General features: G+C 39.0%; 1 protein-coding gene across 3 annotated transcripts in view; it reads right to left on the bottom strand.

Moving 5' to 3' along the window:
• The window catches only part of scml4 (Scm polycomb group protein like 4), a 49,418-nt gene extending 24,904 nt beyond the window's left edge, over positions 1-24,514 (bottom strand). Inside the window, exons 1-3 of one of the 3 annotated variants that reach the window (XM_036549972.1) lie at positions 23,999-24,514; positions 19,464-19,562; positions 9,086-9,326 (exon numbers count right to left, since the gene is read on the bottom strand). In XM_036549972.1, coding sequence (XP_036405865.1) covers positions 9,086-9,290 — 205 coding nt within the window. In that variant the 5' untranslated portion in view covers positions 9,291-9,326; positions 19,464-19,562; positions 23,999-24,514. Of the gene's footprint in view, positions 1-9,085; positions 9,327-19,463; positions 19,563-23,998 lie in introns of those variants that run through there. The other 2 variants (XM_036549973.1, XM_036549974.1) reach the window with 2 other exon arrangements.
• Between the last annotated feature and the right edge of the window lie 2,284 nt (positions 24,515-26,798).

Below are 26,798 nucleotides of genomic sequence, written 5' to 3'. Positions count from 1 at the left end.
AACAGATGACAGGTTAATTCTCAACTGGAGCTAAATCTGTATCCCTCAGGCGGTCAGAGGTGAGTAATATAGGTTATATACATTCATATACACTCACACACAAACAAGAAACCCGTCTCTCTGTATGCATTAATTTTCACTATACTGATGATATCATGCTGCTCATAGCATTTGCATGTCATTGCTTTGATTTTAGTTGGGTTTCCATACTTATACTGACAGATCGGATCAGATATATACTACTGTCACCCCGTGTCAACAGAATTCCTGACGCTGAACAATAACCTCGTTCAAAGTCATTTTAATTATTTTCACTTGCAGCTGCATTTCTTTATCTCTGTTCCCTAGTGCGACATCAACAGCAAATGTGTTCAGCGTGTCTGAGCAGCCCCTCGTCTGAGCAGCTGCTTCTGAGGCCACACAGGGCACAGACTTCAGGAACGCCGAAGTCCACCGCGGGGAGGGAACGCAGCCAGCACATTATTCTTCATGGCCTGTATTTGTGTGCGGCTTGAGCCTGCACCAACCGCCCCAGGGATCGGCTCATCACTGTCTCCTCCCCCCGTGGGTCAGGCCAGAGGTCACTCCACGGTTTGAAAACACCGTTTAATCAAGGCTGGTTAAAGGTGACCTCCACATGTGAGCGCTCAGCATTCAATACTGAAGAATGCTACCATGCTAGTTAAAAAAAATGACAGCACTCCCTAAATCATCCCCAGTAGTACTTTTAGCCAGCCTGAGAATGTGCTGTAGTTAAACTATGCATCTGTCCACTAGCAGACACCTCATTGTGTATCATATTGAACATGGATTAACGATAGATAATTCCTTAATATAGTAAGACAAAGACCATAGAGAACAATAACTAGCCTGATATGCATATTATGATTTTTATGCATAACAGTTGCAAGTGAAAGTCCTGTGAGGGAGCCTGACACACTTTACGAATGGGATGCTGCAGAACCGGAGTAGTCGGGGCTCACAACACACCAGTTCTGAAATCAGGAAGTTGTAGAATGTATCACCACCTCAGAACTCAGAAACAATGTCCAAGCCATATAGTCCCGTCCCCCCCCGTCTGAACAGTGGTACTGCCCATTGAGGTCTTATTTTACCAAACATAACAAAGATGCACAAAATTTACGATTTTTTTTTTTTTTTACTAAGCTGCCCAGATAATTATAACTAGCTACAGCAGCAGCTGTTGTGGTAGCGTGGTCTCTGCAGACATTTGTAATAAATACAATGAACACTGTCCAACAAACACATATTATTGAATGGTTAGCTATTTTTCACTGGCTGTTCGTAACCTCTCAAAAATCATGAAACCCAACAATGAGTCCGATATGGCAAAAAAAAAAATTCAGGCCAGCTAGAAAGTGACTAACAAATCACAGGCAGCACAGTTACCATCACCCGTAAGCACCTCATACACAACACAAGAAGAAGGGAAGAAATCACAGCCAATACTGTAATGTGTGTAGTAAGCAAGATTCCCTCCTTAACCAAACTGAAGGAAGTGGATTTTTATTAAAATTTTTTCATGACATATTTTGTTTATGCCAATTAGAGACTGACAAACAAACTGTATAACAAAAAAAAACAACTTATATTTGCTGACTTTTTGGGTTAGATTGAATCAGAACCATGGTATAATCAGAACTACAAAAATGTGTCTCTATAAAAAGAAAAACAATAGGGAATTAGACTACACTGAAATCATTAATGTTAAACTTATTTCTCATATAGGCTGCAAATGAATAAATAAAGTGTTTCTTTCAAGTAAACTGCATTCACCATATGCAAATGGTCTCCTTTCATTTTTCTACAATTATTCCACACTTAACTTCTCACAGACAGCCAGGAAAAAGGGACAAATTCCCAATATCAGCACATCTGGCACAAATATGAACAAGACCTTGAGGTGACAGCTTCAATTCGTAATGAAATTAATGAGAAAATTACTTACACCATTATCAAATCTCACAATTTACGTAAAACTACACTTAATTAAGCCTACTTCGTTTAGAAGTAAAAGCTATTAAATAAAAGTTCCAACTAATCATATATCCAACATAACACTACAGTTAGCGTGGATTTTTTCCACTCTGCCTTGCTATGATAGTTTGAAATGATTAATTCAGTCTCACCAGGCAACGGTGTTGATTCATCTCTTGTTAAAAGTGAATGACAGAAATGTATGCTTATGTGCAATGATGCACAGCCAAAAATTACCAACATCAGCACTTCTGCACATATTCCGGTGGAGGAGAAAAATCACTACGTGTCTGGCATAATTAGGATTTCTGCAGAACAAATAGGCTTGTCTGGCTTTTTCTGTCAATTCTCCTCAAACAAATCTTTGAGGCTTTGTGGTCATGACAGTGCAGCAGGTCCTAGCTAGGCTTGTCTTAGAGGGGGATGGTCACTGGTTTGGTCTTCCAGCACATTCCTACATACATTGTACTGCAAACAGACAACTGGCCAGTCATTGGCTCCTTGGCAATGTGCCAACTGTAATTTAAGGTGGGTCCTGGTAGATCATGATAACCAGGCCCCTTTCTACTGGGCCACTTCACACTTGTAAACACTTGCCAGTCTGACTGGTCTTGGTCCAGGTCACAGTGCTGGTATGAAAGCAGAACACTGACGTGGACATGGAACTGTACTGACTGAGTGCTGTGGCTGACAACCACACCAAGCTGGTCTGGAGGCTGGCAAAGCAATCTGGTTTAACATAAGGCGTGATACTAGATGTCTTCCACTGACGATAGAGTTTCCTGTTTGGCTAGCTTGCTATTTATTCATAAACAGCTGAGCAGATGCAAAGTAATGACCCGAATGTGAGAGCTGGCTATCCTAGTTGCAGACAGAAAAGCGTAAATTTATTAAGTCATCAGCAAAATTATAAGTCACTGTGTTGGCCACAATGTTTTACTTGTCAGACTGTGTCACATCATGATAATTTCTGAATGAGGATGATCATAGTCATGACACACAGTATACATTTCAGGAGATGCAACCAGATATAGTACACCTCACCAAAGACTATGTAACACCTGCAGAAAAAAAAGGAGAAAAAGGCTGACAAATTAACTACAAAAAGCCATGTGTCACCATCTATGACACTGTCACACAAGAGGGTATCACTCTCCCTAATGGTGGAGCTCACTTCCCACTGCACAAATTCAATATGAAGGTAGGAAAAAGGGACTGAAAGAGTTAAGTCTCTGTCTTGATTGATGTCCCTCCAGTGCCCTGTCTAAACACTGTATTGAATGTAAAACCTTCCAGGGACACAGCAAAGGCCAGGGTGGGATGGCCCCCGTCTGTGCTCACTTTGCTAACAGTCTGTCACGTGCCCACAGTGTTGTACTTCTGGGCTGTCCAGCACCCTCCTGTGAAAATCAGAGGTATCTGGGGGGTTTTGTGATTGCACATGGGAATAAATGAGGGAGCAAAAAAGTGATTAACATTACTGTATCCCGGTCTATTTAGGAGGGTAATCTGAAGGCCTCCCACGTTGATTTCATTGCCTTTTGGAAAGCAGATGGCAATTCCCAGGCCCTATGACTGTTTTGGCGTCATGTTTACTACATGCTGTCTGATGTGGATGATTGGTCAAAAGTGAGACCCCAACCAAATGGTGCAGAGGTTTCAAGCCTCAAAATGCAAGTGTATTCTAAGGGTCACACTCCTGGTTCCATCCCAGTCACCGGGATCTACCGTGGGTGACTGCAGAGTGCGATACAGTGCATAATACATTTTGTCATTTACTTCATCTCATGCTCTTCTCCTGGACTGCAGAGCAGAGGACAGTCTGGGGACAATCAATCCCACTCATACAGCCTGCAATCTGTCTGAAGGGCCAGGCTTATTGAGGCTGTCGGGGGGAGGTTCAGCCAGCTGTTTCGATTGGTATGGATCCACAGCAAATGTGTTCGTGTTGTAATGGCAGCAATTTCGCCAAACGATGGCAGAATCATCTCAAGCCAAAACTCTCACATGTCGACTGACAAGGATGAATGTGGTGACTTGTGGCTGACTGTACTGCAAAAATGGAAAAAAACTAGGGTCGTATTCAATCTATCTGCAATTGTACTTTGTCAATTGTGATTGCAAGCTCATTTAATCTTTTTTTTTTTCATCCCTACATACCACAAGCAAAATGTAACGCCTTGCTCCAGTTTATGACTCAGGGGAAAATATTGTTAAAATGAATGAATTAATTAACAAATATGTCATGCAAACAGCTGCCCACGTATGAAAATGTCATCATGATTATCTTGCCTCGTCCGGACTAAAAGTTAAAGACACACAACATAACAGTGTCAAGAACAGATGCTGCCTTTTCTTTGTTTTTTTAGATGAATAAAATGCACTCTATATTTATTCATCTGCATTCATATCATACCATTCCATTTGTCAATACAAAAAACTGGTGTGAACCAGTTAAATTGTAGACTACACCATACAGGCAAAGCACAGAGGGCATAAGTCAGTCATAAGCATCATAGCCACCGTCACTGGGTTTCTTCACCTTTAAATCAAAGCATTGTCTTCCTTCCTTCTTTACCCAATTACATGACTTCCTGGTACTTCGTGGAATTCATATCAGCAGTTTGTTTTGGGTTTTTTTTTTTTTGCACGCCACACCACACTGCAGACAGCTATTTAATCTTGCATTACTCAAAAGAAAAGGAGATGTTTCAGCTGTTGCCAAGAATACTAACCAGTGCATAGAATATAGTAGAGCAACATGACAATGAGGCAAACTGTCCATGAGAGAATATATCTTTGGCAAGGTGTGTGTCAAACACTGAGCAAGCCATTTACAACTTTACTTTAAAGCTCTTGCTGTTAACATTTTCAAAGGATAATTAACCTTTAAAACAGTATATTCATTTTGCACAAATCTGGCAAAACAATTTTAATGGAAACATTTTAATCTCAACAATAATAATTATGAACAATTACCAATTTCCAATTAACTTTACCTGCACTGTTGTGACATTTCAGTATAATTTTTTAATGCTAGATTTTCAGCCATCAAAGAACAAACATAATGTTGCCCAATCTATACAGCCCCATAATCAAAATAGCAGCATTTGTTCAATCTTGCTGTTGCTTGGAACACAAAGAATAGAATATTATTATGACATTCAAAACAACAAGGAGAAGATATTTACAACAAAGGTTGTGTCACCATAGCAACAGAAAGGGAACCTGATACTGTTACAGAACCACATGACCAGGTGTAGAAAATAAGTGTGTAAACACACCACAAGCATCAACCTTCAAATCCTCCATCACAGGTATCAAGAATTACATTTCCTTGTCTACTGCCTTGTACATTTGATTTCCAGAGCTATATTAAGCTGGGAGCAGTCCCACCATCAATTTATATGTGGGATAAATTCACAAGTTACCATTTTAATTTTCCTACCACCAGTCCCCATCTGCCATAACCATTTATCTAAACCCTCTGAAAGACAGATAACCTTTGAAGCTTGAAGTTTGCTTATCCATTCACTAAGCACATATGCAGTTTCACCTTTGTTCCTTGATTTCTCATGCCCTTTGTATTTCTTCAGGCAAAACTATAAAGAATGATTAAGAATTTCAAGAGGGTAAAAAGACTTAATATCACAAAACATATTACATTAATGAACACACACTTAGGACATTTTTGGAACTGTACATATCTGAATTCAGACACCAAGCCTTCTTAAAACATATTTAAGTCAGAGCTAGATTCTCAACAAATGTTAGTTATGAATATTGAAACTGAGTGATTTTGTGCTTTGATGTTTCAGTGGAAGATTTTTCCAAAACACTTTCTGCAAATATTAACACATTCAGCTGCAAAGGTAGGAAAAAAATGATGATCTGTTTTTTAGCAGAGCCATATAACCGAGCACACATGCCCGCATTCAAAGCGGGTTTCAGCAAGTGGAATGCAAGTCTTCAACAAAGACCTGGAAAAGAACATCAGACATTCTATCTATAGTCAGCCAATTGCAGTGCCAGTCTATAACAGTCATCCCGAGCAGATTAACGCTACCTAATGGAGCTCTAATTAAAATCCCAATCAATCAATCACTGCAGCAATTGTGCAGCACAGAGACTATTTTTGTGTGAAATCTTTTTTAATGATAATCTCCAGAGCAGTACAGCTGTCCATTAAATTTATAATGGATAAATGGGTCTTGCAAATGAGACATACACAGAGAATAGAAAGCATCACAAATCTGTGACATTTCTTTGGTTTCCCACCTTCACACAGCGTTAATATAAAGACCGCTTTTGTCATTATTAATAATGTATCTTAATCCACACAGTGCTCAAGTGACACAGAGTGATCAATGTGAAAAGATGTATTATACTGCTGAAAACTTTTAAAATACTGAGCTACTGACAAGTAATTGCCAGATATCATACAATTATTTTTCCCCCAATGATTTTTTTTTTGTTATTATTGACAAGGGATAAAACACCATTCATTTCACCTCAAATAATAGCAAAACCATCCTCCCTCAAAATGGTATAGTTGTCAGGAAAGTGGACTTGTAACCACAAGCCTGCAGGTTGAAATCAGAGTTTAGGCACTGCTATTGTACATCTGAGAAAGTCACTTAACCTGAATTATCTCTGTAAACATCCAAGCTGTGTAATTGATAAGATGCAAAAGAAAAAACAGGCAATGCAATGGCAGGTATGGCTAATCATCCAATAGGCAGGCAATGTTGACCTGGGTATTCGTTCAACAACAAGCCTAAATAATGCCACACCACTAGAAATACAAAGAACAATACATGATAACAATACTACCAGCACAAAAGACATAAAATCTTTCTCTTGTCTGCGCATACCAATCAACTGCAGGAGATCAAAGACTGAAATAACAGTAATAACAAAGGTTAGACATTGCAGAGTGCCCTCTCAGGACTCCCTGAGGACTATGTAAATCAGTCTCCATTAGACAGTGCTGAGAGAAGAGCTGGGCCCTGAGAGTTTATTCAATGCTTTTAACAGTCTCTCAAACACAACGTCACCTCTACTGTAGATATTTGCATGCCTGTATTTACAATTCCCCACTCACGGCTGATTTCCTCTGCCAGCAGGGGCTGTGTAGTCATTTACTTAAACATTACTACATAGTCATTTGTTCTGTGTTCCTACTTGATAGGCCATTATCAAATAATAAAATATGCATTCGCGTGACTGGTTGGGAATGGAGAAGACGTGCCGCTTCTGAAACAAAACAGGTAAATTGTAGGGAAAAAAGTGTCATTGCTCTCTAAATAAGTAATGTTTGCCAGTGTCCACAAATCTTCTGAATTGTAGAGAAAATAAAAACACATTTGGGAATTGACTGGCTATAATTTGCATCTGCTGAAAATGAAATGTACAGTGAAAATATAAATTATGAATAAACTACAATTATGACAACGCTTCCATGCTTATTGCATGATTGGGGTATACAATGGATGTACCCTGTCTCAAAATGCTGTGATGTACCATGGCATAAAGAGATAAAATTGAACATTCACATCTCTGCAACAACAATTGAACAAGGAAAGGGTGGTGTGTGTGTGTGTGTGTGTGTGTGTGTGTGTGTGTGTGTGTGTGTTGTGTGGGTGGGGGTTTAAAAGCTTGTGTGCAGTACATTTCTTCAGGTAATCACAGACAACAGAACAAAACACATAAGAAGGCAGCCAATTTACACACATAAAATTACCATGACATTGATCAATAGAAGTATAAATCAGTGCTGTGTCCCCAAACTGGACTAGCTCAAAGTAGTATATAGTGCATGACAGAGCAACCCTCAGTCAACCTTTCAAACCTATCAAAAAAAAAAAAACAGGCTTGTTGTTTAAACATTTACCCATTAGCATATATGGAATGATGGAACACTTCTTCATATACCACCAATAGCAATGCAAAACAATTCTGACAGACAATCACACAACAAAGGCTTTCTGCAAGTGTTCCGTTAACTCATTTATCACTGCTATGAAGTGACAGTGTCGCAAAGAGTAGGTGAGACTTTCTCAGGCTAACTTATGGGAACAGTGCTAACTCACAGGAAGGGGTACTCTGGCATGTGCCCTATGAACCTGTGATTTCAATATCACAGTTCTTACCTGAAGACTGATAGGTGTTAGGCACACACTAATTAAGAGATCTAATTCATAGTTCACTGAAAATGATTACAACCAGGCAGAGTGGACCGCTGAAGCATCAATGCTCCATGTAAGCAGAGAGGGCTATTACTAACAGAACACGTACTGCTACAGTAGTATCAGAAATTGTGGGAAATGCAATACTGTAGACAGATTCTTGATGTCAGATATACCCACTGGGTTCAGCGGTTTCTCTCTCAGATTTGTCCACTCGGGGCAGTTTTCAGAATACTCCTTACACTGAATACTCCTTACATAAAGTTACTCCTTACAATCTTATGCAGATTGTTTCCCACTGATGCTCATCTATCATTATAATCTAAATCAGACTCCAACCTCTCCTCTAGCATGTCACCCGTGCAGCACTGTGCTCCTCTTTGTATTCACTAAAAATTATACTTGTTGTGTCCCAGTCTGTATAGATAAATGGGGAGATCATTGTGCAGTACCAATCAAAAGGTTGGACACAGTTTTCTTTCTTCATTTTTACCATTTTCCACATTTTAGAAAGGTGGAGACACCAAAACTACGAAACAACACAAACAGAATTATGCAGTGGCTGAAAAAGCATTATAAGCGAATCAAAACTCTTACATTTTATATTCTTCAAAAAAGCAAAAAAAAAAAAAAAATTTAAATTAAACTTTTTTGGGAAAGACATTCATACATAGGCATCAGCTTCGCAATTTATTCTTGTCTAAGAAAGAAATTCAAGCATTTAAGCATAAGACTTTAGATCAAAATGTCTTTGAATGCATGTTTCCCATTATCTTAATCAGGTGTGTCCAAACCTTTGACCAGTACTGTATATACGTGTGTGTATGTGTGTGTGTGTGTGTCTATCTAGAAGAAAAGTATGCTTATGCACATAAATATAAAGTATGCAGCTGTCTTACTCTGCGACAGAGTCGGTGGGGTCCTGTCTCGCAATTTGCGGCAGCTTTGCTCACTCCCACTGCCCAAGTCAACCAGCTGCCAACAGCCTCTGCCCTTGTTGTCACGGCGATCCAGCCTCAGCCGCAGCCTGACGCTCTGCACTCCGAGAATGTTGGGTATCCAGGATACGGGAGAATCTTGAAGATCCCTGCCTCTAAGTCTCATTCCAACTGCACACAGTGCTTTGGGCAAAGCATTACACTGGAGGAGAAGGAGAGAAAAACAAGCTACAATCAAAGTGGTGTCTAAGTGGGTAGCTAATATCTCTGGAGTAACCACAAGGCAGTTATGCAAAATGACTTAAAGTCCATTCTCCATTTATGGTGTTACACTGAAGAGCATATTTATAATTAACTAGCTAGTGTTAGAATAAAACAAAGTCAACAGTGTGAGTATGACACAGTGATGCAAAACAATAGGCCATCCTCTATATTCTTTGGATGTCAAGACAATTCTAGTACATAACAAATACCAGTGTTTGAATTTCACTTACAAAACATTCACTGATAGATGAGTTTTAGACTTTCCAAAACGTTTTAAACATAGCACAGTACATGCTAGTAATTTGTGGTCTAGTGATCATTTGCTTGGTGGCTTTACACTTTCCCAAGTCTTCATGATCTCAGACAGCCCCCCCCCCCCCCTCCCACATAATTTCAAGCTACAGTTGTGATATATGACGTACAAGTTCACTAATATAAGTAATGTGAGATATTAATCATATTTCAGAGAACAACTGTAGGTATCCTTTAATAGCTTCTGACATTCATCATTAATTACAATCACTCCATCTCATTTGGCAGAAGTTAAATATTAATTACTAAACTACAACTAAACCACCAAAAATACCAGATAACCCTCCAATGTAACATCTTGATTAGATATTATTCCCCTGTAAAAACTCTGGACCATGCATTATGAATTGCAGCTCAAGTCTCTAAGTTTGACAGAAAAACAAAACAAAACAAAAACCCAATCTGCAAATAATGCAAATTTGCAATAATTACAAGGGCCCAGCATGAGTTCCACAGCAGCCATACTCCAGAGGCTAAGAGGACAAATTCCACATTCATAAAATATGCAAACTTCCCAAAGCCTAGGGGTTATGAATTTAACGAGATGTCTTCCATAAATCACTCTTTAAAAGCTTCTCCGCTTCAGGAGACATGCAGCTTTTCCATTTGAAAACAGCCATAACAGACAATCATTTCAGATGTTTCCCTGTCTCTCTTTAGTGAGTGAACAATAAAACTGCTCCGCCTAGTTACAAGGGACATCAAGCAGATATATTCAGATTATTGGTCTGCATTTCCCATCCCAACTGAAATCAATACACAAAGCATAAAGCTGCGAAGTTTTTGTTGAGTAGTTCAAGCGTACAAAATATGAGACATACTGTATCTGCCATACCGCTGCCAGTCTGATGTACATGCAGTCACAGTCACAAATTACAAAATGCAGCTGAAAATAAAGCAGAAATCTTATTTCATTTCAAACAATGACAGAACCCACACTCCCAGACAGCTTCCATGGCAACAGCAATGTGTTATAAGATGTGCAGGTCTTATTTCACAGACATACTGTCCTAAGATAAGGTAAACTGCAGCAATAACAGGTTGTTGACAAATTTAACACATCTGAAAGCTGTACAAAGAATGCGTTTTTAATGTCACACATTTGCACAGAATCCATCTTAAATCCTTTGTTTCCACAGATTAAAAACATTTGTGGGTTCTGCAAGGTTCTCATACAGAAAATTAAAGTTAAAAAGTCACATCTGGTTTGTCACATAAATTGAATCTCCTAGTAGGAGACTCCTACACCAGCACCCACCCATTGTTTGTGCTGTAGTAATTCTTTATCAATTTTTCAGAAGAAAGCCAGGGCTGCTGATCTAATATCATATCAAGCTCTATGGTGTTTATTCTCTCTTTTGACTAAGACTCCTGAAGACCACTCAGCTAAAAACATAACACAACGTGGCAGTCTAATCACTCTCGTGAATCCATTAGCATCACAATCACCAGTATCCTTGTTAGATTCAGTTTCTTGTGTAAAATAAGACTTTTCTCTTGCCTGGATGATGACATGCAGTAGCTAATGGTATTCTGTACAGATCTGATTCATTTTTTTATGATTCATCATGAATTTTCAGACATAACCACAAAAACAGACATAAACAAACATAACCACAAAGCCTAATGCCGGCCTGTGGAATAAACCTAATTCCAATATCAAGTAGATTATAAAGACTAAAAGAATATCCTGCACAAAGGAACTATTGTCAGTGAGGTTGGCTGAGGCTATTGCTACTTCTTTGTAAGTGAAAGGGGAAAACAGATAGCATTCTTACCATTTCCTCATTACTCAATTCAGGTGATTTGCAAATAAGAAAACACAGATCTGCCATTTCTACTGACCAGGAACAGCATTCATTCAAGTGTCCAGAAGCAGTTATTGACATACTTAAAGGTTTCATTTCAGCTTTTGTATTATCATTATTTGCTTTCTCTGGGGAAACCCTCATCCATGGAAAACATTTATTGTATTAAAATATGTAATTTGCTAAAGATAAAAACATAAGAATATCTATTAAAAAACCCAGACACCGACAGGTTGTTGTTCCTTTTTATCAGTATCTAACACAAACACGCTCTTAGCACTTAGCTAAATGCTGCAAATTATTTTTATTTTATTTTTTCCCCACTAAGAGAATACTACTGCAGTCAACCTCATGTTTTCCATATCTCTCTACAGGCCATCTCTTTCACAGCTCTCACACAGATCAGCATCCAAGGTAAAGCAAGTCTTGGCTGTGTCTGGTGACATGCCACACACGCTGCTGACAACCTTCCTACCTCCTCCTTACTACTCTGGTCGGAGGTCTTGTACTGTTATCCAACGGCACTCCTTGTTGGAACCTGCGCTCATGCACGAAACGGTGAGCATCCCAGATGTCGTTGTTTCAGAAGATGCGCGTTTTTATGGGCCAGTTTCATCGCGATCTTCCAGCACTGCGAGACATCTGAGAGCAACAGTTAGAAAACTGCGGTTGCATCCTCTTCTTTTTGTGCTCACGCGACAGTCTGTATTTAGTTACTCCTGAGCTGATACCCCTTATTCCCCAGGTAGGGGAATTCACTCACTTCCTGTTTGGCCATGCTGTCGTCGTGGCAACAGTGAAGTTGTTTCTGCTTCATTTGATATCTGTTTCTGTCCTTTTTTGCTTGCACGCAGTTAGGAGTGCATACATAGGCCTAATCAATGAGTGCAACCAATGACCGTCAGATAACCCTTGTCTCAAACCCTTTCCTCAAGTCGTAGGAAATTGGTAATGAAAAGCGTTTTCAGTCACTTTTTGGGAGGTAAATTTTACGACAATAACTGTCATATTGCACGGCACAGCATAAAACGATAGAATGATCGTTTATGACATACAGATTATTCTGGCGATCGCTGAGATGGACGACCCTTTCGAAATTTTAACAAACGACATTATTGCAACCTTGCGACTAAATTTCTCAGGCCTAAAACAACCGGAAGACAAAACAGTGACATGGTGACAAATTTTCCTAGGCTAAATGTAAACGCAGAATTCCACTGACTTGAGGGACCTGAAAACTGACGGGACACAAACCTAGCTAGAAGCTGAGGTTAATCGACTGAAATGATCGTAAGTCCATAAATGAAATTTTGCGCCCGATCTAACTACAGTCTAACCCGCTTAATGCCAGGTAAAGCAAGTATGTTAATTATGCGATATTAATTTAACTGTGTTCATATAGCCACAATCCAATGGCGCCACCGTGCGGAAAAAAAAGAAAAAAAAAAACATTTTATACACATTTACACCTGCGTTGTACAGTAAACCAAAACTAAGAGCGTCTTCTTTGACGATTAAATAGCAATATTTTGCTGGGCATCTTCCATCTGAATCCTTTGTAATAGACTGTTCGCAGCCATATGGCGCAACCACTAGACGGCAGCAGCAGCGTGCGTCGTGTTGCTCGGGTAACGGTACGACAGTGCAGAATTTGCTGTGTTGTAGCTAATTTATTGCTGTGGGTTATACGCTCAAAATAAATGTTAAAACACTTTTTTTATGAAATTTGGTAAAATTCCAAACTACTTCACCCAAACAGATTATTTCTCGAAATTGTACAGAGACAGTTGAGAGCACAAAGGAGAAATAAGTATCTACGTTAAACAGTGAGTTAGCTATCATTAGCAAGCAGAGCTTAGCTAGAGAAAAAAGCCACATGTTTTCGAGGATAGGTTTCTCGTTCGGTGACACGGTCATGGAAGGCAATATTAGCTGAGTAATATCGTTATGCAGTATATTCAACTATAAATAATAGATTTCGCGCTACTTTTCTTGGCCGCAGGAAGCATTAGCTAAATCTGTTACGGCGAAGCTATTCGTTTGTATCGCTTCCATTTAACTATTTCGGTTGCTTAGTTTTTTAACTATTCACTTGGCACATATTGATCAAATTAGCTGACGCAGCAGCGGGATGATTAGTAACTAGCTAGCTGACTACCTATTTATAGCTATCTAGATGAAGTAAGATACTATAGTTAACGAAACTTTAGACTTTAGAATATGACATTAATCGCTATCTGTTAAACGTCAGAGTAATCATTGAAACCACAGGCACAGTGTTATGTAGTTATCTATAGATGACAATATCTGACCTCTTGTACTGGCTACGCATCTGTCTAGATGAATTCAAAAACATTGCACGATATCAAATCGGATTTTGGGGGTAGCATATTTTATGACTATGGAAGCACGCATAGTCTTTAACTTAAACTTTATCTCAGGTTTTTATTAGGATGTAATTGTACCATATAATTTTATATTTTTATATATTTTATATATTTGTAATATAAAAACAGTTGTTAGCTCATGCTTACAACTAGTTAGAGCGAGCTATACACATTTAGTATCTACTGCGATTCTATGATGTCACAAATGCAATGCAACATCCAGTAATTTGTCCTGTTACTGGAAGAACTTTGTTACTCTGCAAACGGGGATTGGAATTGCCTTTTTTGTTCTGTCATCTAATGGCAGGGATGAAGTTGGTAAACATCTTTGGAGGACATGGGACAAACTAAAAGTGTTCAAGACCTGCGCAGGGCAAACAAGAGAAATGTGAATCGGTGCCGCCCGAAATCAGTGCTGACCTGCTGCATTTGCTCTCAGGAAAATGACGTTGACCATGGAGACGAGGGGCCCTCCTCTACAGCCTCAGCTCAAAATGCCGCCTGTGCTGTTGATGAGACTGACAAGGATCGCACTGATACTGTAAAGGTGATAGTGCACAGTGACACAGAAGAGGAAGTGGACCACAGTTTATGGTTTAGGATACTTCATCACTTGACTACCTTTGATTTTCTGTAGGCATCCAAAAAAAAAAAGCACATGTTTTTCAGGGTAGGTTTCTCATCAGTTGTCTCGGTCATGGAAGGCAATATTAGCCAATTAATATCAAATAAATCACTCAGTATATTCAATTATATAAAAATAGATTTCTTGCTTCTTATCTTGACTGTACGAACATTTCTCCAATTCTGTTATGATGAAGGTATACGTTTGTACTGTGTCCATTTAAGTGTTTAGGTAGCTTAGTTATTAACTCTTCATTTGACACATACTGATTAAAGTAGCTAAGTCAGCAGTGGGTTGAGTAGTAACTAGCTAGCTGACTACCTGTTTTTAGCTAGCCAGCTGAAGCTAGCTACTATAGCTAGCAAAACATCTTTAGCTAATGGTTAATGTCATTTTGTGAATACAATCTTCACACAGACTACCTTTGATTATCTGGATTGCATCAGAATAATCACTGTAGTCACAGGTAGTTAGTGTTTTATAGTGAGCTATAGATGACAATATACGAGCATTTCTTCAGCATTGTCTTAGCAGATGCAGCGACACATCTATCTAGCCATTACATACATAAAGTTAAAAACAGCAGACAATATCAAATACATTTTGGGGGTAATACACTCTATGACTATGGCAGCACTTAACCGTCACTTCAGTTCAGCTAGAAATACAGAAATCCTCACATTTTATTGAATTACAAGTGATACATTGGAATCTCGTTCTATGTGATATTTTATTAAAAACGGTAACTCAAAATTATTTTGTGGTGACATTGGTTTTATGTTAAAAAAAAAAAAAACATTTTTAAGAACAACTGAAATATACTGCTTGTATAAACATTCAAACCCCACACATTAATATTTAGTAGAGCCACCTTTTTCTGTTTTAAATCTTTTGGGCTAAGTATCTACCAGCTTTGCACACTGCTTGGGAGTGATGTTAGCCCATTCTTCTCAGCAGATTTGCTACAGGTTACCCAGGTTGGTTGGCTGGCACTTGTGGACCACAGTTTTCAAATAGTACCACAGATTTTCAGTGGGATTCACATCAGGACTTTGACTGGGCCACTGTAGGATTAATAACCTTTTTGTTTGTGAGCCACTCCAATGTTGCTTTGGCCTTATGCTTGCAATCACTGTCCTGCTGAAAGGTGAACTTTCTCCCAAGCTTCAGTTTTTTTAGCAGACTGAAGCAGGTTCTCTTGTAGTATTTTGCAGTATATTGCTCCATCCATTTTTCCTTCAACTTTAATAATAAGTCCAGTCCCTGCTGATAAAAAGCTTCTCCACAGCATTATGCGGCCACCACCATACTTCACTGCAGGAATGGCATTTCTTGAGCCATGGGTAGTGTCAGGTTTGTGCTTCACAAAACACTTTGGATTTTAGCCAAAAAGCTCTATTTTGGACTGACCACAAAACATTTTCCCTCATCTTAGCTGGGTCACTCTCATGCTTTCTGGCAAAAAGTGTGCTTTGAGGTGGTTCTTTTTGAGTAATGGCTTCTTTACTCCTTCTTGCTACCTTCCCATATAGGCCAGTTTCCTGCAGAGCTCTTGATATTGTTGACTGTTGCACTTTTATGCCACTCTCAGCCACTGAACTTTGTAGCTCCATCAAAGTGATTGTTGTCCTCTCCATGGCTTTTCTCACAAAGCCTCTTCCTTGGTCGGGTGCTTTTGTTTTGACAGACGGCCTTTTCTAGGCAGTGCCTGGATGGTGTGATGCTGCTTCCACTTCCTGATTATTGATCCAAACACGTGGATATTATTTTGTACCATTTTCATAATTTATACATTTGTATTACTTTATCTCCAACTTCCAGAGAAAGCTCTTTGGTCTTCATTTTCACACCTTTCCTTCAAATTCACTGCCTGACTAGTGATCCTTAAACACAGTGGGGTTTTACCAAAGTTAGTTTAGTTAGTTACTAAATCAGTTACTTTAATGGTTCACAGGTAGAGGCCAATGATAAGGCAACTGTGTCCACGTCAGAGCAATTTTTTCATCTGTGTAAACCCGGAGCTTCCAGTGCACAGGGATTGAATACTTTACAAACAGCATATTTCAGTTTTTTACATAAAACCAATGTCACCTTAAAATAATTAATTCTGAGTTAGTGTTTTAAAATAAACTATTACACAGAACAAAATGTCAATGTATCATTTGTAATTCAGTAAAATCTGAGAATTGGTAAAGAATCTGAATACTTTTACAAGGCACTGTATCTCAGCTTCTTATTTTGAATAGATTTATCAAGGATGTAATCATTCTACTTTCACGGCTAGACAAAAGAGGATGTGTAATAAAGCTAATAAAAGCTAGCTTAACAGATTAAGTAGCTACAGAGCTTCTCTGACATCACAAACGCAATATGTCGCTGGTGTCATCCCAGGTATTTATCCTGTTACTGGAAGAATTTTGTTAACTCTGCAAACACAGGTATTGCCTTTGTCTGTCATACTATCTTACGGTGGGGAAGAAGTTATATGTGCCCTTTAGAGGGCATGGGACAAAGTAAAAGAATACAAGACCTAAACAAGACAAAGAAGAGAAAGAGAAAGAAAAATGCAAAACGGTGCCTCCTGAAATCAGTGCTGACCTGCTGCATCTGCCCTCAGGAAAATGACGTTGACCATGGAGACGAGGGGCCCTCCTCTACAGCCTCACCTCAAAACGCTGCCTGTGCTGTTGATGAGACTGACAAGGATCGCACTGATACTGTAAAGGTGATAGTGCACAGCGAGGGCAGCACTGACACTGACACAGAAGAGGAAGTGGACCACAGTTTATGGTTTAGGATAATTCAAAGCTTGATGACTTTTAATTTTATGTAGGCATCCAAACTAGGGGTCGGCAGGAGTGTTTCAGTGGTGCAGTTTAGGCATTCCTCATTTCCTGACAGTCCTGCCTATGACATCTACAGAAATGTCACCATTAGTTTTACCAAACAAAATACAGATTTACTAATAGAGGCTGGGTTATGAAAAACACCACACGGTAAAAGAAATCTAAACTATGTAAAGGCATCTAAACTATGATAAGTGCATCAGATTTTGGGGCCCTTGGTTGAGTTGTGTTCTTATTTTAGTTGGTTTTCCTTCAGTGAACTCTTGAGAGGAAACTGAAGATTTATTTTATCCTTTAAGTGTGTGTGTGTGCGTTGTCTCACCCGCCCTGTAGCAATGCAGAACACCTGTATAAAAACCATGATTTGCCTTGCTGTTCTCTGTCGTCATTCTCGAGCCGTCAAAAGTGGGTTTCATGGCTTTTCCACTATGGAGCTTGAAACCTAAAATACGTTTATTACTAAACTGTGAGCTTGGCATCAACTGTGTCAATGAAAAGAATTGCATGGAAATGTTAAAAAAAGGGGTTTTCAGAAGATTTTAATGACCGGCCTGTTTTCACTGTAAAAAGGACTATGATTAAAAACAATAAAAACAAGTCAAACTAAATATATTTTATTAAATACATCAGTGATAGTTAGCTAATGCTCAATGTCGCCTCAACGGTTCTGTTCAAAGTTGACCAACATGCTATTAAATATTGAGGTTCTCAGAGTTTAAAAATGTACACAAATCTCAACAACAGTGAGAGCATATTTGATTTCTATAGATATATTGTTTATTGGAAAGATACGTAGCTGTAAAATTCTTCAAGTAAATGTGTTTACAACAGCATTAAATTGGTTTCTCTTGTTACTTAGCAACAGACAATTACCAGATTGAATATGGTCCCAAAAACCAATCTTGTACAGCAATAATTTACTAAGCCAATTTAAAATAATTACAGGATCTAGGCAGCATTTTTGACTATTTCAAAACACATCAAGACAGGCCGCCTACTGTTTAAAACCCTGAGCTTATGATACAACAAGGACCAGTGCGCTTCAGTTTAATGAAAATGAAAAGTGTGACTACATAATAATAAATATGAAATGAAACAATAGCAATACACAACAAGAATAACAGCAAGTGCCAAATCTGACATGGTTTCATTTTGCCAATTGTTCAGGGATTTGTCAGAGAAAATGCACAAAGCTGCAGGAATATTCGTCCAAGTGTGCAACATTTTTGTTACAGAAGAAAAAGAAAAAAAAAAAAACAATGAGGGCAAACAGCAGCCTCCAGGGCATTAAAACACATCATGGAAATCTCATTTACAATTTCAGTGCCTGGAAAATTAAATTGTTGCGAGAGTTTCAACACAATAACCAGGAGAGCGCAATTTCATAAAACTGTGAGAGAGCATTTTCATGGCCACACATAAGCCTTTTATTATTATCATTTCATGTACAATAGACAGATGCAGGGGTATATCATACATCATATGTGTGTGTGTGTGTGTGTGTGTGTGTGTGTGTGTGTGTGTGTGTGCGTGCGTGTGTGTATACGTGCATACACACAAACTACTGTGAAAAGCAAGGGAGGGTATGAGTCACCAGACTATAGTGACAATGGGCTGCCATCTTGTGTTATCATACATGTTTGGAGACAAATGAAATTGGGGTACAAGTCCCCCTGGCTTGAGTACTGCTGGCCTTTGACTTCAGGGCAGTCTGAGGCCCCCAGGTCATCATTTATCCAGACACTCTTTAAAACATTGTCACTTGACATCTTGTCAGTGGTGGGATTCTTATTATTTTGGCTTCCCTTTCCTTTCACCATAGGATGTCATTGTAAAGGCCCTAATGGGAAGTGGGCCCCCCAAGGCTGATACAATTAGACATGCGGGCAAGCTGGTGTGCCCATACACTGTTCAACAAGCCCTCCCACCGTGAAACCCTCCCAGACAGAGACTTAAGAGGCTATGCCGAGAGGAAAAGATCATTCTAAATCTACTTACTGAGCAAAAAAAGGAGAGGATATCGTTTTTTTCCCCTTTCTTTCTTTCTTTCTTTCTTTCTATTCTCTGTGCATCGGATAAAGTTGAGAAGCTAAATACCTTCTGTGTTACTTTAGGGGACTGTCACCGCAGAAAGTGTTCCTTAGCCTTGTTGCAGTGGTCTTCATTGAAGAAGTGTCACTGTGAAGTACTTCATGTCTGGAAGAGAAAAACAAGAGCATTGGTTTGACTGATTATGGCGCAAAATGAACTAAACTAAACAGATAAGTGGGACAGTTAAAGGTGTTTGCCAAAAGAATGTAAACAAGTGACTCCTTTCTGAGATTCCATATGAACATTAGTGTGTATTGCTCACTACAGTATGCAAATAACATGTACATATGAATCTGAAGTGTTATCCACGAGAACTGCATTATAAATTTCTGTAGTCTGATAACATGAATCAGGTCTTTGATTTTGCCTCTTGAAATTCAGGATGCGTAACACCACCACAAACACCATGCTAATTACTTTTCACAACAGACTTAAAAATCTTTCCTCAAAATCCTTTTTCTTGCATTATAAATAAAACAACTGATAACTCAGGCAACCCTCTACAGCAAAGCTAAATAAGTAGCACATATCCAATCAAACTGTTGGGACCTGAGCTTAACTAAGACCCTTCCTACTGCCTCCGATGTGTCTTCCTTATTCCTGTGTGTTCTGATAAACGAGGGAAATTGTTGCATTTTTATTAATATTTTGCCTGCTTTCCAGCCAGGGAGTAGCTCAGGCTCACTCTAAATAAATGTTTAAGCCTTGACTGATGGATTACGTGCAGCAGACTTGTTTTGAATTCCAATTTTGCACCCTAATAATAAATGCACACAGCAGGGGGTGGCTTGAAACTAAATTTCCGGGCTTAGTGGCGGGAACACACAGTGATGAAAAACAACACCCATGAAGGCAAGGCAACGCGTCAGCACTGCCGAGCGAGAGGAATACCAGAGAGGAAGAAAGCGTGCTGACCAATTACATGGCACAGAGGTAGCTGGAGAAAAATTCCAAGAAGTTGGACATGTGGATGTCACCGAGAAGAGAAGAAACGCTGCCTTTCTTGTGCTGGCCTGGACACAACCAACATTACATGCTGGCTAAAAATGTCTTTCATAAAATACTTTCAGTTCCCTCTGCATGGGTCTTGTCACATACCACTTTTGAATCTTGATTTAATATAACAATCATCAACAAAACAAAAAATATGCCTGACTGCTTTATTGTTCACCCACAAAAAGAAAGACATCATGTACAAGTTAATATCTAGTGTTGCTGGATGGCTGAACAAAGGCCATTAGTAAATGACGCAGAGGACCAGTACAGAATTGAACCCTGTCACCACCAAAACATCTGGTGGGTGCTAGGTAAAACAGAGGTGAGGTATTCCTTCCTTGCCATAGCTGGAAAGACTTGGGCTGACAGTGAGGAATAGCCTCAGATTAAACATCACAGATATTACCATATACATTCATGTATTTATTTCAAGCCCATGATGTCTATTAATAATAACCAATGACCACCCTGTTTACTTATGCATATAGAATTCAAGGTCATTACAATGATGACTCTTCATGTACAATCTTAAGTCTCCTGCAGCACTGTGCCAAGGACGGACATGGTTATTGGTGCAGCACAGCATTTAACATATTTTGTATTTATTCAACAGACAGTACACTAGACAGGAAAGTATAATTCCAGTCATTCAGTAAAGAAAATTAATATCACTAAATTATATGGGCAAGTACATGCTGACAGTGCTTTCAGCTCCTCGTTAAGAGGAATGGACTTAAAGGAATGCACTTGACACGTGCCATCAAGAAAAGCTCTTATTAGCCTCTCAATATGTTCCATGACATTAGATGTGGTGAAGACAATGGCATTTAGACAGCAATTTGGGAACAGCTGTAAACATCAGCCTTTTTAACTCTGGAGCAAGTTCTCTGTCAAGCAAAAAAGGGTGTTATTAAGATCAAAAAGGAAAATTGTTTGTGCAGCAAGGGATAGAATGCTGCTAACAGATGTCAGCCTTCAACTTTGCAACATCATTTAAAGTGTCTTATCTCTGGCATTTGTGCAGCAGCCAAGAGTCAAAAAGAAAAGCACAAAAGAGGAACCTTTTTCAGACCCTAGCACGAATCATTCAGATTAGCCACCACTAATGCACAAGCTTCAAGATCTGAAAACTCATGTAAAACAGGTCAGCTTAGACCCCTCCCAATACATCTTGATAACTCACAGCTACAACAATGAGCACGTTGTACACCCTTTAAAGTTGGCAAACATGACAAAGAACCAAAGTAGGCTACATCTGAATATCACAAAGTGAAATATGTGCAGCTCAAGCTGGAAAAAAATGATGACGAGGACTTAACATGATTCAGTACACTGCAGCCACGTCAGTAAAATAATATTACAGGGAAACACTCATGCAAAATAGAGCTATCATATTGCCTCCACCCTGACCTTTAGATGTGACATCCATTAGGCCTTGTTACCTACTCAGATCACCATTTGAAAATGATCACACTCAAAAGTAAATAGTGCAGAAAACATGAAGAGCTTCAGAGCCTATTTCATTTCTACAAAACAAGCAGACATGTTAAGCCATCTTCTGGAAATTTTGCAGATCTTCATTGATGATCTTCTTTAGGCAAGAATGTAGAGTGGGACTTACAACAAAACATCTCAAATGCTGGGGTTAGTTTTGAAAACCTCTCCATAGCTATGAATGGGGGCTGTTTTCCTAACCCTCTCTGCAAAGGAGCCAGAATTCCCAGCAGTCTGTCAGGCTAATAATAATGGTTACAAATATCCACTGATTCATCTTGGCACATAGCCTCAGGGTGTACCCATAAATACCTTTGTGCTGTTCATTTAGAAGATCAGAGAGGCCCTGCAATAGTTGCGGCCTTGCATACAAATAGGTTAAATGTTTGGGAGTCAGAAGGGGGAAGACTATTTCAGCCAATCAATGATCCATTCTACCGAAGAGTGTTAACAACCTTATTACTGATTACACCTTACAAGGTGTGTGAAGAATATCTTTCCAAATAGTTGTTTTTGAAACAGCTTTTTGTAAGAGTTTTGAAAAGTACTCAACAGCAACAATCTTTAAGATAAAGAACTGCATACATACTTATCTAGAAAACTGGAAATTGATACCTCTAAAAAATAGAAGCATAGCACAGAACCATCATATCCCTCTCATTTAGATAATAATTTAGATGATGACTGACAGCAGAAGAAATACTGCAAGCCTGTCTATGATTCACATACAATGTGCTTATTGAGAAAGTTCAATTACTGCATTTTTTCATTTATATGCATCTGATCTTATGTTACACAACACTATAAGTACGTGTACAATAACATAACAATTTTGTTTTGGTTTATAAATACCATTTGAGACAAACATAATTACTGACACAAATACAAACGGAACCAAAAACCGTATTCAGCATTTCTAAAATGTGTTGGGTTAATGATTTTTGATTTCAGTGTTTTGCACTGTACGTAGGCCCATAAGAATGCTGAAAAGGCCGTAAAACCTAATAACCATTAACTGTAGGCCTAGTTACCTGCGATTTTGTTTACCTTACACTTAAAGCGTGGTCGTAGAGCAAATAAAACATTTGGTGACACTTTGACAACACCACTGTTGACATTAAATTGTGTAAACGGCACAAAAATAATAATTTAACAAATCACCGGCTGTTCAGATATGTTCACAGCAGTAAACCGGTAAATTAATTAATCCATATTAAAGACTCTAACAGTAACTTTCACTGTCAACAAAATACTGATGGTTAACCCAAGGTTTCACAAAAATGTCACCCACTGGTAAACGTGTCAGGCCGACAGACATCGTTATTTTTCATATTAAAACAAAACGTCTGGTGGGAGCTAGCTGACACAGAGGTGAGGTATTCGTTTCTTGAAGAAGGGAAAACCTGATATTGATTATAAGTACACATCCACAGATTACCGTAAACTAGCTAAACTAGCTATTTGTTCGGCTAAAAAATCTTACTTTAGTATAGCGCAATTTCAGGGTAAAGTTGTAGTCTAGATGTTCTATCAGGAAGTAGGCTAACGGTATATATTACTAAATAACGTGTCTTGAATAACGTATTTTCGGGCTCTACCACATTACCTAATGTGATACTATCGGACGTCGCTGTGCTAACGATGTTTCCATTACCAGCGAACTGCAGACATTTTAGTACACTTTAAAGTACAAAGTTGAGCTTGTGTAAAATGAATGCAGCCCGGAGGCAGCCAGCTAATGTAGATTCAGGTTTTCGAGCCGCTGTGTCTGTAACGTTACTGGTTAGCTGGCTAGCGAGCGAGCTGGTGGCTGTTAGCGTGCACGGTTTTAGTAACGATGCGACAACTAAAATAAAATACATGCGTGAACATAGGAAATGTTAATTTGTTAAGTGTCGACGTAAATGGCTAGCTAGCTAGCTAGCTGGTTTCCCTTTTGGCAAAATAAACGATATGATTTGCAACGCAGTGGATTTTTTCCAAGTCGGTCTATTTATAGCAAATAATTAATCTGAAACACCAATTCAAATTACCGAAATGTCAAACGTTACCTGTATGTTGTTACAGGAAAGGTGTTCCCGTCTTCATTTTCTGCGTCGCGCCGATTACCTGCAGACCGCGTCTCCCAATCTGCAGCTGGACTGCGGGCTCGATTTTGTCTGTATCCCGGTTATGCAGATGCTTCGGCGAGCACCGTGGCCCGGCTAGTGCAGCCGAGTTCAACTGCAACAAGAGCCCGCTGCCAAGTTTCCTCTCACTCCGGGGAGCTAATTAGACGGCGTCGCTTTGAGGGATATAAAACACATTTTGACGCGGCTAGATATGCAAATCGGTTTCAGGAGAGGACTCGTACAGTATTTCTGACTGTCTAAAACTACTTCCGAGCCACCTGCAGGGGCCAGAGTAACATATGCGGGGGAAGAGCCTCTACGACAGCATTGGGTCAGAAATGATCAACCCCTTTCAATAGCGCAACCCCCTTTCCCTCTTAACCCCATTTTCCTTCAAAACAACCTTATTTGTGTGGGCGACGGTTTTGTTGTCGCATAAATAAGGCTGCACATGCTAATGCTCGAGTAGGTGTGCAAGACGCATGATGGAAGTATAATTCAGTCTAGTGACACCTGGAGCATCTTTAATGGGAGGTCAAAGTACTTTAAATGATGCTTTCGCGTTGTAGGCGAGTGGCCGCATTGACTGACCTTTTAGATCTCCCCTGCTCGGTAACGTATAACTCCAGGACAGGTTATCGTGGTGGTCAGATCTCGGAAATTCAGAGTGACCAACGTTTGTAAGATCTCCCTGTCAGAACATCTGCATGGTACAGTATTTATTCAACTGACTGAGCCATCCTTTTAGAAGGCGGTGTATTTCATAGTAGTAAAAAAAAAAACTTAAACACTTCCTATTGAGATTATTTTAAAAGACACACAGCTGTCACGTTACTGCAACATTCTCGCATTTCGATAGCCTATTGTGTCTCGTAAAATCACAGTGTTTTACCCTAATTAGGCTAAATAATCTTCAGGGAAGTTGATGTATGAGAAAACGGGTAGCTATTTCAGCCCAAATATCTTTTTTTTTTTCTTCTTCTTCTTGAAACAGTAATGAAATCTCCTCTATAAAATGTGTACGTTCAGAATCACTGATAGACACACACTTTTAATAGTCTACACATTACTATTTATTTATTTTGAAGATTTATTTCATTTACAAATAGGGCAGCCTACGATATAGTTTTGTTACCTATAGCTCAGAAAAGTACGGACAGCACCTTAAGCACTGAGAGAACTTGGTTAGAACAAAATGTTTTTGCATTAATAAATGTTTTTGGAAGATGGAAAAGTCCAGCTTGACCTACCAAACGATTCCTGTTGTGCATTTTATTTCTTTGTTTTCGAAATATTTTTCGCTGTTTTCCAAAATTCCGCAAAGCCTTTTCACAGACTAAACATTTCGTCATAACAACTGTGATCTAATATGTATTTTTCCATTATTTTACCTAACTAGTGATGCAGTGCGAAATTATTAAATTTCTTGTTTTTCGAAGTAAATATTGAAAGCAGCGTCCCTCTTAATAGACTGCCCATTCAATTTTAATTTTAAGACCTACACTTATAAATGAATTAATAAGGTCGCCATTGTGCAAACTAAACTTAAGTAGTAAGGCACACATGTTAGATGTATTGAATATACATGGCAACCTGCTCAGTGCCTTGAATTAGCGGCTATGCTCTCATGATTCATTTTTATATATCTATATTAATTAAGTGATAATTTAAATCGTCAGTGGCTCGCTTTGCGATGCTCGTGGTGGTATTTTCTGCACTGTTGCAGGTAATACGAATTCGTCCCCATCCCCCCATAAAACCGCACTTTCATGCAGTAGAACGGAAGGCGCGCAGGTGAAGAAAGCTCGACGCAAGTCGTTGATATTTGGATATCTCACACTGGCTCTCATTATGTCAAAGAGAATATATACGTCGTAAAATATTTTATGGGTGTACATTTGGCCACGTTTGTTTTATATATCAGTATGTGTTATCAACGTTCAACGTAGAAAAATAGGAGATCGAAAACCACACTGAATAAAGTCCTAATCGCCCACGATACCACCGATTATTTTAACAAAATAAGATATTAATTCTTAAAAACAATAGCATTGAAAATAGTTCGTATTCACGTCTTAAATGAAAAGAAAATAATATTTAATGTTTTTCGGCTGTTGAATCGATCAAAAGGATTCCTGGCGTTCGTTGAAAGCCTTATGCATAGACCTGCCAGTCATCCCTCAGTGCAAGTCTGGCGGCTACGACCCTAGGTGTCCACATATCCGTTAAAGCGAGGTCTTCTGTAATTGGCTATGAGATCATTCCTTTTGTGTCTCTGTTACTACTGGTTGACAACATAATCTTGCATGATCAGGCGCTGCTTTCATGTCTGAAAAAGAACTCCAACGAACGCACACCCTCACTGAAATACAACTTTTAAATATGTAAATTGGCCGCGCCAAACATGTACACACTGCCAACCAGGTCACTATACCAGAGTGCCCTTTTGGAGTCACAAATTCATATGCTTGAATAATATTTCATCAAAATTCTCAAATTGAAGAATGGAGGAGATTTTGTAAGGTAAAGCAAAGCACCACGGTGGACATGGAAAATAAAATAGTAATTAAATTGTCAAATCATCCCACTTCAGGATGCAGTGAAGAGAAGGTCTCTTCAGGCACTGACAAAATATTAACATATAAGCAATGACCATAACACAATGGGGCACACATCCACCCAACAATGGGAGCTGCAGTGCCACTCAGTCTCCAGATGAGTCCAGCAGGAGTGATTAACC

Source organism: Megalops cyprinoides, chromosome 17, assembly GCF_013368585.1.
Source record: "Megalops cyprinoides isolate fMegCyp1 chromosome 17, fMegCyp1.pri, whole genome shotgun sequence".
In the NCBI taxonomy this organism is placed as follows: Eukaryota; Metazoa; Chordata; class Actinopteri; order Elopiformes; family Megalopidae; genus Megalops; species Megalops cyprinoides.
The sequence above is the reverse complement of the archived record's forward strand: the minus strand, read 5'-3'. Positions and strand labels throughout refer to the sequence as shown.